An 11,378-nucleotide genomic window follows, 5' to 3' on the forward strand; every position below is an offset into this window, starting at 1 on the left:
TCAGCAATAGCGGTATCAAACGAAAGTTTTTTCCCCAGAGAAGAACATTCAGTTACAGCCAATCTGTTACAACAACAACAACTGTGGTATGTTCCCACGATAATCAGTCCTTCGCATCGAAACGACTCGAAGTTCAATGAACAACGACCAAGGATTGTCAATCCAGCCACATTGACTTTATACGTCTCGCTGCTACAACAACAACAAGAACTCGTTCCCACGACAATTGGATCTTCGCTCCGAAACGACCAGAGTCATACTCGGCCAAAGATTGGCAACCCAGCGACAGCTGTATCAATCGAAAGTTTTTTCCCCAGGAAAGAACTATCGGCCACAGTCGAGCTGTTACAACAACAACAAGAACTGTAAACAATAGATTTTACTGTAAACCAAACTTTAGAGAACCTTATAGTCTAGTTTATAGTATAGAAACTAGACTTTATCAATTGTTTAATATATAGTTATTCTTATAGTTCTTGTTATAGACTACTCTATAAGCTAGTTTATATTATAGCTAATAACTTACACGATTACCTAGTCCGTAGTCTAGACAATAGCCAAAAGTCTATAGTCTGGTTTATATAAGTCTATATACAAGTCATTAGAGTAGTCTTCAGTTTAATCTAAAGTCTATTAAATATTCTAGTCTAAAGTCCAGCCTTTAGTCCACAGTCTAGTCTATGGTGGAGTCGGCAGCTAGACTACAGTCTAGTCTATAGTATAAATCTTATTCTATTGCCTAGTCTATGTTACAATATATAATGTAATCGAATCTATAGTTGAGTCTATTGTCTACTTTATTGTGAAGTATAGTATTCAATATAGCATTGTCTTTAGTCTAGTTCTTTGTCCAATCGATAGTGTAGTCATCAATCCAGTCTTTAATCTTGTCTATAGTCTAGTCTTGTCTATAGTTTAGTATATAACCTTGTCTTTGGACTAGTCTTGTCTAGAGAGTATAGTCTAGTGTGTAATGTTGTCCATAATATAATCTATAGCCTACAGTTTAGTCTATAGTCTAATCCAGTAAATAGTCTAGTATACAGTCTGGGATATAGTCTAGTCTGTAGTCTAGTCCATGGTTTTGTATATGGTCTAGTATATTATATAGTTTATGGTTTAGTATATACTCATATTAACAGTCAAGAGTAATCTATAGTCTAGTATGTAGTTTAGTTTACAGTCTTGCATATAGTATAGTCTATAGTCGAAATTAATGGTCTAGTCTTTAGTGTAGTCTTTCGTCCAGTCTATAGTCTAATGAGTAGTATAGGCTATAATATAGTCTAGTCTGTAGTCTATATAGTCTAATCTATATACTAGTCTATAATGTAGTCTATATTGCAGACAATAGTCTAGTCTATCGTCTAATCTACAAAATATTCTACAGTTTAGTCTATAGTTTAGTGTATAGTCTAGTTTATAGTCTAGTCTATAGTCTAGACTATAGTCTAGTCTATAGTCTAGTAGGTATATAGTTTTGTCTATAGTCTGGTCGATAGATTAGTATACAGTATATAATATAATATTGTCTTTATTGTAGTCTATAGACTGGTATATAATCTAGTCTATAGTCTACTCTAGTTTATCGTCGTGTTTATGATCTAGTCTATAGACTAGTATATAATCTAGTCTATAGTCTACTCTATAGTATAATCTATAGTCTTGTCTTTAGTCTAGTCTATAGTCTACTCTATAGTCTAGTCTATAGTCTTCTCTTTAGTCTAGTCTATAGTCTAGTCTATAGTCTAGTATATAGTCTATTTTATAGTCTAGTCTAGAGTCCAGTCTATAGTCTAGTCTCTTGTCTGATCTACAATCTAAACTATAGTCTAGTCTATACTCTTGTCTTTAGTCTAGTCAACAGTATATTGTATAGTCTGGTCTATAGTCCAGTCTATAGTCTAGTCTCTTGTCTGATCTACAATCTAATCTATAGTCTAGTCTATGGTCAAGTCTATAGTCTACTCAAAAGTCTATCCTCTAGTCTAGTCTATAATCTAATATATAGTCTAGTCTATAGTATAATATATATCCCATATATATTCTAGTTAATAGTCTAATCTATAGTCTAGTATATTGTCTAGTCTATAGTCTAGTCTAATCTAGTCCATAACCTAGTCTATAGTCTACTCTATAGTATAGTTTATAATATTGTTTCTATTCTAGTCTATAGACTATTATATAATCTAGTCTATAGTCTACTCTATAGTATAGTCTTTCGTCTTGTTTATAATCTTGTCTATAGTTTAGTCTATAAACTAGTATATAATATAGTCTATAGTCTTGTCTTTGGTATAGTCTATAATCTAGTTTAGTCTAAAGTATAAATCTGTCGTCTTGTCTATAGTCTAGTCTATCGTCTAGTCTATAGTCTGGTCGATAGTTTAGTCTATAGTATAGTTTATAGTCTAAACTATAGTATACTCTTTAGTATAGTCCATCATTTAATCTATAGTCCAATATTTCATCTAGTCTAGAGTCTAATCAATAGTTTAGTCTATAGTCTACTCTATAGAGTAGTTTATTAGTAAAAATTCTAGCTTTTACAGAAACAATTTTAAAATTTTACAAAAAAATATAAGAATTTGTAAAAACTAAGGTCTTGACTGAAAAAATTTTAAATTTTAATAAAAAATTATTCACAAAATTTTATAAATCTATTAACAAAAAATATAGTTTTCATACATTTATATGTGTGCTGAAGATATTTAAAATATTAATTAAAAAATCTTTTTTTTTTTTTTTGGTAATTTGCTAAAAACAATTTATTTTTAATAATAATCATAAAATATTAATTAATTTGCTAGAGTTTTTTTTATTTATTAAAAAATAAATATTAATATTTATTTATATAAATAACACGATATTTTTTAATAATTTACTAAATGACAAATTCGTATACATTTAATAGAATTTAAAAAAAATGTTTAGAATTAATTTTGATAAAAAAACAATTTACAATTAAAATTACAAATAAATTTATGTTACAAAAAAGACATTAACATTATGGAAAAGAAAAACTTATACAAAAATTTTGTTTTTTTTTTTTTTAATTTAAAACAAAATTTACAATTAACAGTCTTGGTTTTTTATATAATTTTTGGATTTTTCTTTAAATAAATAAATAAATTATTTAAAAGAAAATTTAATAATTTTATTTAAATAATAAAAATTTACTATAACAGGTAGATGGTGTTCTTTTTGGAAATAAAAAACAGGTCTTTTTTTGCGATAGAAGTTTTGGTTAAAGTTTTTTGTTGTTGTTTTCTAAGTAATTCAAGTCCAGGGCAAATTATTGCTAAACAGTAAGGTGCCCACTATAACATAAAAAGCAAACCAAACAAATATCAAACCTGCCTTGGATTTCAATTTTAATTTATCTAAAGATTTGGGCATATAATCAGCGGCAAACCAATATAAAGTGGGAGTAGCCGAACACAGTAAACGCGTAGAAATTTGTATGTGAACAAAGAATATACAAAACAAAGTTAAAAAGGTAGAGTGTAAAACAAAAGGTAAAGTTTTATATTCTTTTATAAGAAGAGCAAGAGGATATTTGGTAATAAATTTCATAATAAAATGTCTTAAATAAACAAAACAATGCCAACTAAGGAAAGATAGTATAGGTAAAGCTAATAAGAAATTCGGCAGCTGTTTAAATTCGTAATATTTAAGAAAACCCACCTGCCAGTAGTGTGATTGTATATAGGAATAGGGAAAGGGTAAAATGTTATCACACCAGGTGGAATGTTGTGCTAAACGTTGGCCGGCCAAGACAAATTGTTTTTCTCGAGCATAGGATAAGACGGCCTGGGTATGGTTTACCGCATTATCAGTATAACAAAATTGACGAAAAGCAAAAAAATTGAAAAAAGTCCAGGGTATTAATGCCAACAGTAAACAAGCTAATAATTTCAAAAAGTTGGCCAAAAAATGGGTTTGTTTTAAAATGTATTTACGCATAAGAAAGTAAACAGGAAAACCAAAATTAACCAAACCATTAGATCTGGCGATAATATTTAAAGCCAAGGCCAAAGAGGAACGTACAAAACGTATTTCCATACAACACTCTAGCATTATATAGAAAGTTAGTAAACAAAATAAAGATTCGGAATAGGCTGCCGAAAAGAATATAGAGGCAGGATTAAAACAAAATAATAATACCACATTCCAGCTTTTGTTTAAATCATTGAAAATACGTTGTGTTAGTACATACAAAATATTGGCTGCCTTACAGAATAGCACAACATTAAGCAGAACTGCCATGAGTAAACAACAGCTGCGCATGCACATAAATTCGTCCATAAGATAATGTAACATTTTGGCCAAAATTTCCACTATGATCGGATAGAGAGGATAAAAAGCTAAAGTGTTTTCATAGCTATAGCCATATTCGGCTATATGAAGAAAATATTCACCATCCCAATGACGAAAACCGCCCAAAGTAAAATCTATAGTTTTGTCCAGCCAAGAGCGTTTGTTGTTGTTGTTGTCGGCTAAGGGAGCACGAAAAACATCATTTTTATGATCCGGTAAAGCAGTATTGGTTATCAATTGTAAGACAGCTACTATAACACGACTGGCCAAAGCCAATTTAGTAACTTTCTCCGACATCTTTGCCCTCACTTGGATAACAAAAGTGGGGCACTAGACCAGCTGTAAACACATAAAAAAAACGTAAACATTTAGTTATTAAAACAAAAATATAAAAAAACTATTGCTAAACTAAAAGCAAAATAACAATTTAAAAAAGGAGTTAATAAAAGTTCCTAACCAGCAACAGCTATCAAACTCTATACCCAAGAAAATCTAAATCTATTAGAACAACAATAACTATTTAAACTTATAATCTACAACTTTATCAAATAATAATCTACAACTTCACTACACCCCACTACACTTAGCTATCGCATAACAACAAATATTTAAAGAAAAAATTTAACAAAAAATACAACAAAACACTAAAAACATTCTTAACAGCTGCCGGAAATAGAAAATCTCACATAGACAAAAAATTCACATGATATCATTGGTATTACTTAATTTTTGCACTAAAATTAGTAAAATACTAACAAAAATCCAATACTAATTATATGCTTTAAGTTTCAACTCATTATTATTATTATTATTGTCAAAAATACACATGAAAAACTCCCATAGTCGCCATTTTTTTACTGTTGAGTTAATGTTTATTTACTTACGTGTTAGTTGCTTAATTTTTATAAATCACTGCAATATTTTTTTATAAAATTTTACAACAAAATGGAATATATGTTGTTCTTAACCGATCAAAATAGTTTTTTACTCTACCGGTGCTAGGATTTTTGTTTATTTTTTGTACCACAACAGCTGTTGTAATTATTGCCAAGATGTATTTTAATAATAAGGTAGGGTTCGACTTTTGAATAATAAAACAAACGACTTTTTATCGAAAAAAAAACTCTAAAAAAGTCGATAACTCGACTATCGTCTATAGCAAGACAGGAAAAGTGGAATTTGTAAATGAAAGTCGACAACAGCTGTTTGGCAGAGTCCTGCGCCGACAAATATTAACGGCTTCGGAGGCTGACTGTAAACCGGCTATGTTCTCAAATACGTTTAATTTTTAAATTTTTAACTATTTTAAATAAAAGCGGAATCCGAAAACCAATTGCAAAGAGGTATTTTGTCGAAAAAATTCGAAAAGTCAAGTATTTTGTTCCAAAAAGATCGATAACTTGACTTCGTTTATAAAAAAGTAGAAAAAAATCGACAACAGCTGTTTGGCAGAGTCCTGCGCCGAAAAATATTAACGGCGGCGGAGGTTGACACTAAAAATAATCAACTGTATACCGGCTAAGTTCTCAAATTCGTTTAATTTTTAAATTTTCAACTATTTCAAATAAAAGCGGAATCCGAAAGCAAATACCAAAGAGGCATTTTGTCGAAAAAATTCGAAAAGTCAAGTATGTTGGTCCAAAAAGATCGATAACTTGACTTCATTTATGAATAAGTAGAAAAAAATCGACAACAGCTGTTTGGCAGAGCCCTGCGCCGACAAATATTAACGACGGCGGAGGCTGACACTAAAAATAATCGACTGTAAACCGGCTAAGTTCTTAAATACGTTTAATTTTTAAATTTTCAATGATATTAAATTAAAACGGAATCCGAAAGATAAAAAAGTAGGAATTCTATAAAATTAAAAAATTGTGTTATTTTTATTGGAAATATATACATATTTTTTATAATAAAAAAAATTTAACAATTTCCAAACTAAACACATACAATTCGCACATCAAATCGCTGAATTTTTCCTTCAAACAGATTTAGTTTGATGTTCAACTTATAATACATATGTTTGTTTGATCACCTAGCATATTCTAGTTTGTCAAACATTAAAGTATTTTAGTATTTCGTGTATTCTACACTTTTTTTGTTTAGAGTAAAAACAGCGACTCGAATTAAACGCTGGCAACTCAATCTAGCAAATATAACAAAAAAAAGGTGCTGCCAAGTTTACTTTATTACTAACAAACAACAGCTGTTCGCGCTTTTTCATATAACAGTTTTTCATTTTAACAACGAAACGACTGGTGTAATAGTGTTTAATAAAAAAAAAGAAAAAATTGTGAATAAAATGTTAATTACTTTAAGATTAATAACACAAAATACACATTACAAACTGTGCAATTTAAGTACAACAAAAAAATGTATTATAAAACCAGCAATAACACGATTTTTAACAACTTCCTCAAAGTTACTGGCCACCAGTGCAGCTAAGCCGCAATGCACCCAATTGGAAATAAATGGTCAATCTTATCCGGTCGACAATTGGTCAAATGTTACGCCAAAAATCCTATCCTATATGGGTTTAAACAAACACTTGCAAAAGGATCATCCTTTGTCCATAATTAGACAACGTATTGTGAATTACTTCTATCAGGCTTATAAGACATCACGTGGAAATCCCCTATTTTCTGTGTACGATAAATTGAATCCGGTTGTAACGGTGCAGCAGAACTTTGACAATTTATTGATTCCTGCTGATCATGTTAGTCGCAACAAATCCGATTGTTATTATATAAATAGCCAACATTTGCTGAGGGCTCACACTACCGCGCATCAAGTGGATTTGATATCCTCCGGTTTGGATAATTTTTTGGTGGTTGGAGAAGTCTATCGTAGAGACGAGATTGATAGTACCCATTATCCCGTATTCCATCAATTAGATGCGGTTCGTTTAGTAACCAAGGATAAGTTATTTGAGCGCACTCCCGAATTGGAAATATTTGAAAAAGATTGGCGTTTATCTACTGGCAATAAGGCACAAGTTATACACTCCTCCTCCAAGTGCATAGATCAATCCAAACAACCTTGCCATACTTTAGAGGCCGTAAAGCTTATGGAACATGAATTGAAACAAGTTTTATTGGGTCTAGCTCAAGATTTATTTGGTTCGAAAATTAAATATCGCTGGGTTGATACTTATTTCCCCTTTACACAACCTTCTTGGGAACTGGAAATCTATTATAAAGACAACTGGCTGGAGGTATTGGGTTGTGGCATAATGAGGCATGAAATTTTGCAGCAATCGGGAGCTCAAAATTCTATTGGCTATGCTTTTGGTTTGGGTCTCGAACGTTTGGCCATGGTTTTGTTTGATATACCCGATATACGTCTATTCTGGTCTAACGACTCGGGATTTTTATCACAATTTAGTGAAAAAGATTTAAATAAATTGGCAAAATACAAACCCGTCTCACAATATCCACAATGTAAAAATGATTTATCCTTCTGGCTGCCACAGGGAGTAGATATGGAAAATGGTTTTGTAGCCAATGATTTTTATGATTTAGTAAGATCAGTAGCGGGTGATGTAGTAGAACAGGTGAATTCTAACCAAAAGAAATAAAATCATATTTTTAACTTTATTTTTTTTTTTAATTTTACAGATAAGTTTAGTGGATAAATTTAAACATCCTAAAAAAGGTTTAACCAGTGTTTGTTTCCGCATTGTTTACCGTCATATGGAACGTACTCTTACCCAAGCTGAAGTTAATGAAATACACAAACGTATAGCTGATGCCTGTGTGGAACAATTTAAGGTACAGATACGTTAAGTTGTAGTTAGTTTGTTTGTAGTATGTGATAAATTTTTCTCAATTAATTTGAGAACAAGTTTTCGAAACAAAAAGTTTTTGTTATAAAGTCGTTAAAGTGTTAAGTTTTATTAAAAAAAAAGAAATGTTTTGAAATTATTTGTGGAAATGTTTTTTCAAAAAAGTGTAAGTTTTATGTGTTAACAACAAAAAAGTGTAATATTAAAAAAAACAGCAGATTAATTAGTCAGCATTGACAACTAATTACACTGGTCGACAAAATTGAACACACTTACCTTTTAAAGTGTGTATGTGTGTAATGCAGTTGACCAGTGTTATCCTTCAACTTTACAGTCTATTATTTAGACTGTTTTAACGGGTCAATCTCTTATTGTTTTCAATAAATCGATTTACCTGTAAGGATTTATATAAAGCGAAAAAAAACTTTTCACTTGGCGCTTTAAAAACTTGAATAAAATTGAACTGAAAACTAATTTAAATTGGAATCTATATTCTTTTGTATACTGATTACTTTAAATGAATTTGTCAAGAACTTCTAGAAAACATTTTGACACATTTTCATAAATTTTTCAATTATTTCCTTGTAAATCTAAGGAACTGAATAACTCGGACTTGTTTTTAATTATTTTAAAAAGTAATTGTTTACGATTTCTCTATTTAATAAAAAATGCATCAAAATAATCATTTCAGCAACGAAATTCTCTTGAAATCTGTTGATTTCCCAAAACTTTCCAACAGAAGATTTCTCTTCATTAAATAAATTTTCACTTAAATTGTTGCTCTCTTTGTAAAATAAGAATTGTAAGCTCTTGTAGTTAATTAACTAAAAATTCCTTACAACTTATGACAGCTTTTGTATCCTTTTTTCATAATTTTTAATCAATTATATCGACAAACTTTAAATCTGAAACTTTAAGTCATTTATTTTAATTTTTTTTATTCCTTAACTGACCTCTTTGTGTTCTTCTTTAATAATCCCCATTGACCAAAAAATAAAGAACTCTAAACAAATTGTGTTATTTTTCTAAAAATAAAGAAAATTGTAAAAGAAACTAACTCTATTTGTTATAAATCATTTCCCCTGATAACTCTTGAAAAAAATGTTTTAAAAAACCAAACAGAGTACACAGAAAAAGCCCTCAGATATGTACTGAGAAATGTTGTATCTTAAATACACTCACTCACACTTATACACTCAACTTCTATAAGTGTTTCAAGTTTTGCTATTAATGCTAGGAAATACAAAAAAAAAAAGAAAACCTTAAAACCAAACATTTAAGCACACAATCTTATGGTACTTACACAAACCAATGACCAATAGATAGAAAAAGATCCTAAAAAATTGTGACCCTCTATAGTGTGTGCAATACATACATACAAATTCTATACTACGTTTTCTTTACTAAACGAAAATAATAGTAAAATTCATTATAATCCCCTTGCTGTATTTAGTAGCTTGGTTGTTTTGTGACCAAATGGTAAATGTAAAGGGAAATAACAACTACTTGAAGCATATAGAAGAGTACTATGTGCTACTTAATTACCAATGCCAAGTACATATACACAAGTATGTTTGTATGTTTAAGTAACTAATACAATAAGGTTTTTCGGTACTTTGCTTTTCGCCATTTAAATTAAGTTTTGTTCTTTATCCAAACGGATTTACTTTGTTGCGAGTCTATGCATTCGTTAATGACAATTACTTTTTTAATATATACCTACATATATATGTTTATATGTATGTATTGTACATAATGGTGTTTTGTTTTATGGCCTTTATGTTGTGCTGACTGTAATAATAACGCCTTGTAAATACTAGCTAGTAATGGCAAATAGTAGATAGTAAGTGTTAAGATTATACTTCTTACAATTATTAAGTACCTGGTATTAAAATAAAAGAAAAATCAAATCTTTAGATATAAGATAAATTTTGCAGTTTTTACAGTTTTATCACGTTTTGTGGCAAGATTACTCAAGAGAAATGAAACAGATTTAAATAGAAAATTTAAATTATTTAAAAAAGTAATTTGAATTAGTTTCCTATTAATATTATACATTCTCTACTCTATTCTATAGTCTAAAGTCAAAAGTAACTTAAATTAGTTTGCAATAAAGATTGTGTCTTTTTTTTTGGTACTCTCTATTCTCTAATCTATAGTACGTTCTATGGACTATTCTATATTACTGTTCTAGACCACCCGGGCATGTTTCCTTGATGCTAGATCCCATGTTGGGGTATTGCAATCCAGGCGGTAAAGAGGTGCTACCAATACCTCTAGTCTGCCGGGTGTTTAAATTTAAATCTTTGGCTTGACCTTGGATGATTTGATCAGAGCACCACATAATCTGGTACTATGGGTAGCAAGTTGCCCACAGGACTTAGACTTGGCTGGTCAGATGTTTGAGGTTCCTTCGGGATCCATGTAGGATCGGTACACATTACAGAGCATGACTTTGGATTAATAAAATGATGGATTTGAACCGATAAAGCAATGATTAGGTGGAGTTTTGTGGTGTTTCTTGATGTCTACTCTGATTCTTTAAAGATAATGGAGTAATTGATTGATTTGCCGAAAGGAGTGTTGGTGTGCCATTTTTTAAATTTATCAGCGATTATCCTACATGGCTGAGTGCGTTGAAGTTTACCCTAAAACATGCTCAACATATCACAGTGGGTCTCTGTGAGCACTAAAATAAAGTCTTGTCAATTAATATGATCCGTCCCTATAGATGCTGTTGCCGAATCAACAGAGCCATCTTAGTAGTGTGGTTTGGCTACATTTTTGTCGGGGTTAGATTGAGCTTGCTTATGACACATATCCTTCCCCAACGGGACTACTGCAACAAGAAATTATATAGCTCGAGTACTTGAGTAAAGGGTACGTATAATGGACCGGAACATTGATATACATAAATTGCACAAAGGAGCAGTGGTGAGATGTTGCTTAGTTTTATTCTTGGTCTATAGTCTAGTCTATAATCAAGTATATAGTCTATTCTACAGTATAGTATATAATCTATTCTAAATTCTAGTGTATAATCTAGTGTATAGTCTAGTATATAGTCTAATCTATAGTCTATTCTATAGTCTAGTATATAGTCTTATCTATAGTCTAGTCTATAGTATAATCTATAGTATAATCTATAGTCTAGTCTATAGTATAATCTATAGTCTAGTCTATAGTCTAGTCTATAGTCTAGTCTATAGTCTAGTCTATAGTCCAGTCTATAGTGTAGTCTATAGTCTAGTCTATAGTCTAGTCTATAGTCTAG

The 11,378-nt window shown here is 30.4% G+C and overlaps 2 protein-coding genes across 2 annotated transcripts; one reads left to right on the plus strand and one right to left on the minus strand.

Annotated features, from left to right (window-relative positions):
• Positions 1 to 3,112: 3,112 nt before the first annotated feature.
• On the minus strand, positions 3,113 to 5,487 carry LOC111683215 (GPI mannosyltransferase 2). The gene is made up of 2 exons (XM_023445268.2): positions 5,205 to 5,487; positions 3,113 to 4,659 (listed from the first exon to the last, which is right to left on the minus strand). Exon 2 carries the CDS (start codon positions 4,615 to 4,617, stop codon positions 3,280 to 3,282), a length of 1,338 nt encoding a protein of 445 aa, XP_023301036.2. The 5' UTR covers positions 4,618 to 4,659; positions 5,205 to 5,487; the 3' UTR covers positions 3,113 to 3,279.
• Positions 5,488 to 6,551: 1,064 nt separating this feature from the next.
• LOC111683214 (probable phenylalanine--tRNA ligase, mitochondrial) lies at positions 6,552 to 8,289 on the plus strand. Its single transcript, XM_023445267.2, has 2 exons — positions 6,552 to 7,873; positions 7,938 to 8,289. Exons 1-2 carry the CDS (start codon positions 6,623 to 6,625, stop codon positions 8,103 to 8,105), a joined length of 1,419 nt encoding a protein of 472 aa, XP_023301035.2. The 5' UTR covers positions 6,552 to 6,622; the 3' UTR covers positions 8,106 to 8,289.
• The last annotated feature ends 3,089 nt before the right edge of the window (positions 8,290 to 11,378 follow it).

Source organism: Lucilia cuprina, chromosome 6, assembly GCF_022045245.1.
Source record: "Lucilia cuprina isolate Lc7/37 chromosome 6, ASM2204524v1, whole genome shotgun sequence".
Taxonomy (NCBI): Eukaryota; Metazoa; Arthropoda; class Insecta; order Diptera; family Calliphoridae; genus Lucilia; species Lucilia cuprina.

What these genes read in the sequence shown, in the direction of transcription:
- LOC111683215 (XM_023445268.2), bottom strand. Translation starts at nt 4,617, where the DNA reads ATGTCGGAGAAAGTTACTAAATTGGCTTTGGCCAGTCGTGTTATAGTA.
- LOC111683214 (XM_023445267.2), top strand. Translation starts at nt 6,623, where the DNA reads ATGTTAATTACTTTAAGATTAATAACACAAAATACACATTACAAACTG. An exon ending in CGGGTGATGTAGTAGAACAG is followed by an intron (nt 7,874 to 7,937) that starts GTGAATTCTAAC and finishes TTAATTTTACAG; the next exon opens with ATAAGTTTAGTGGATAAATT.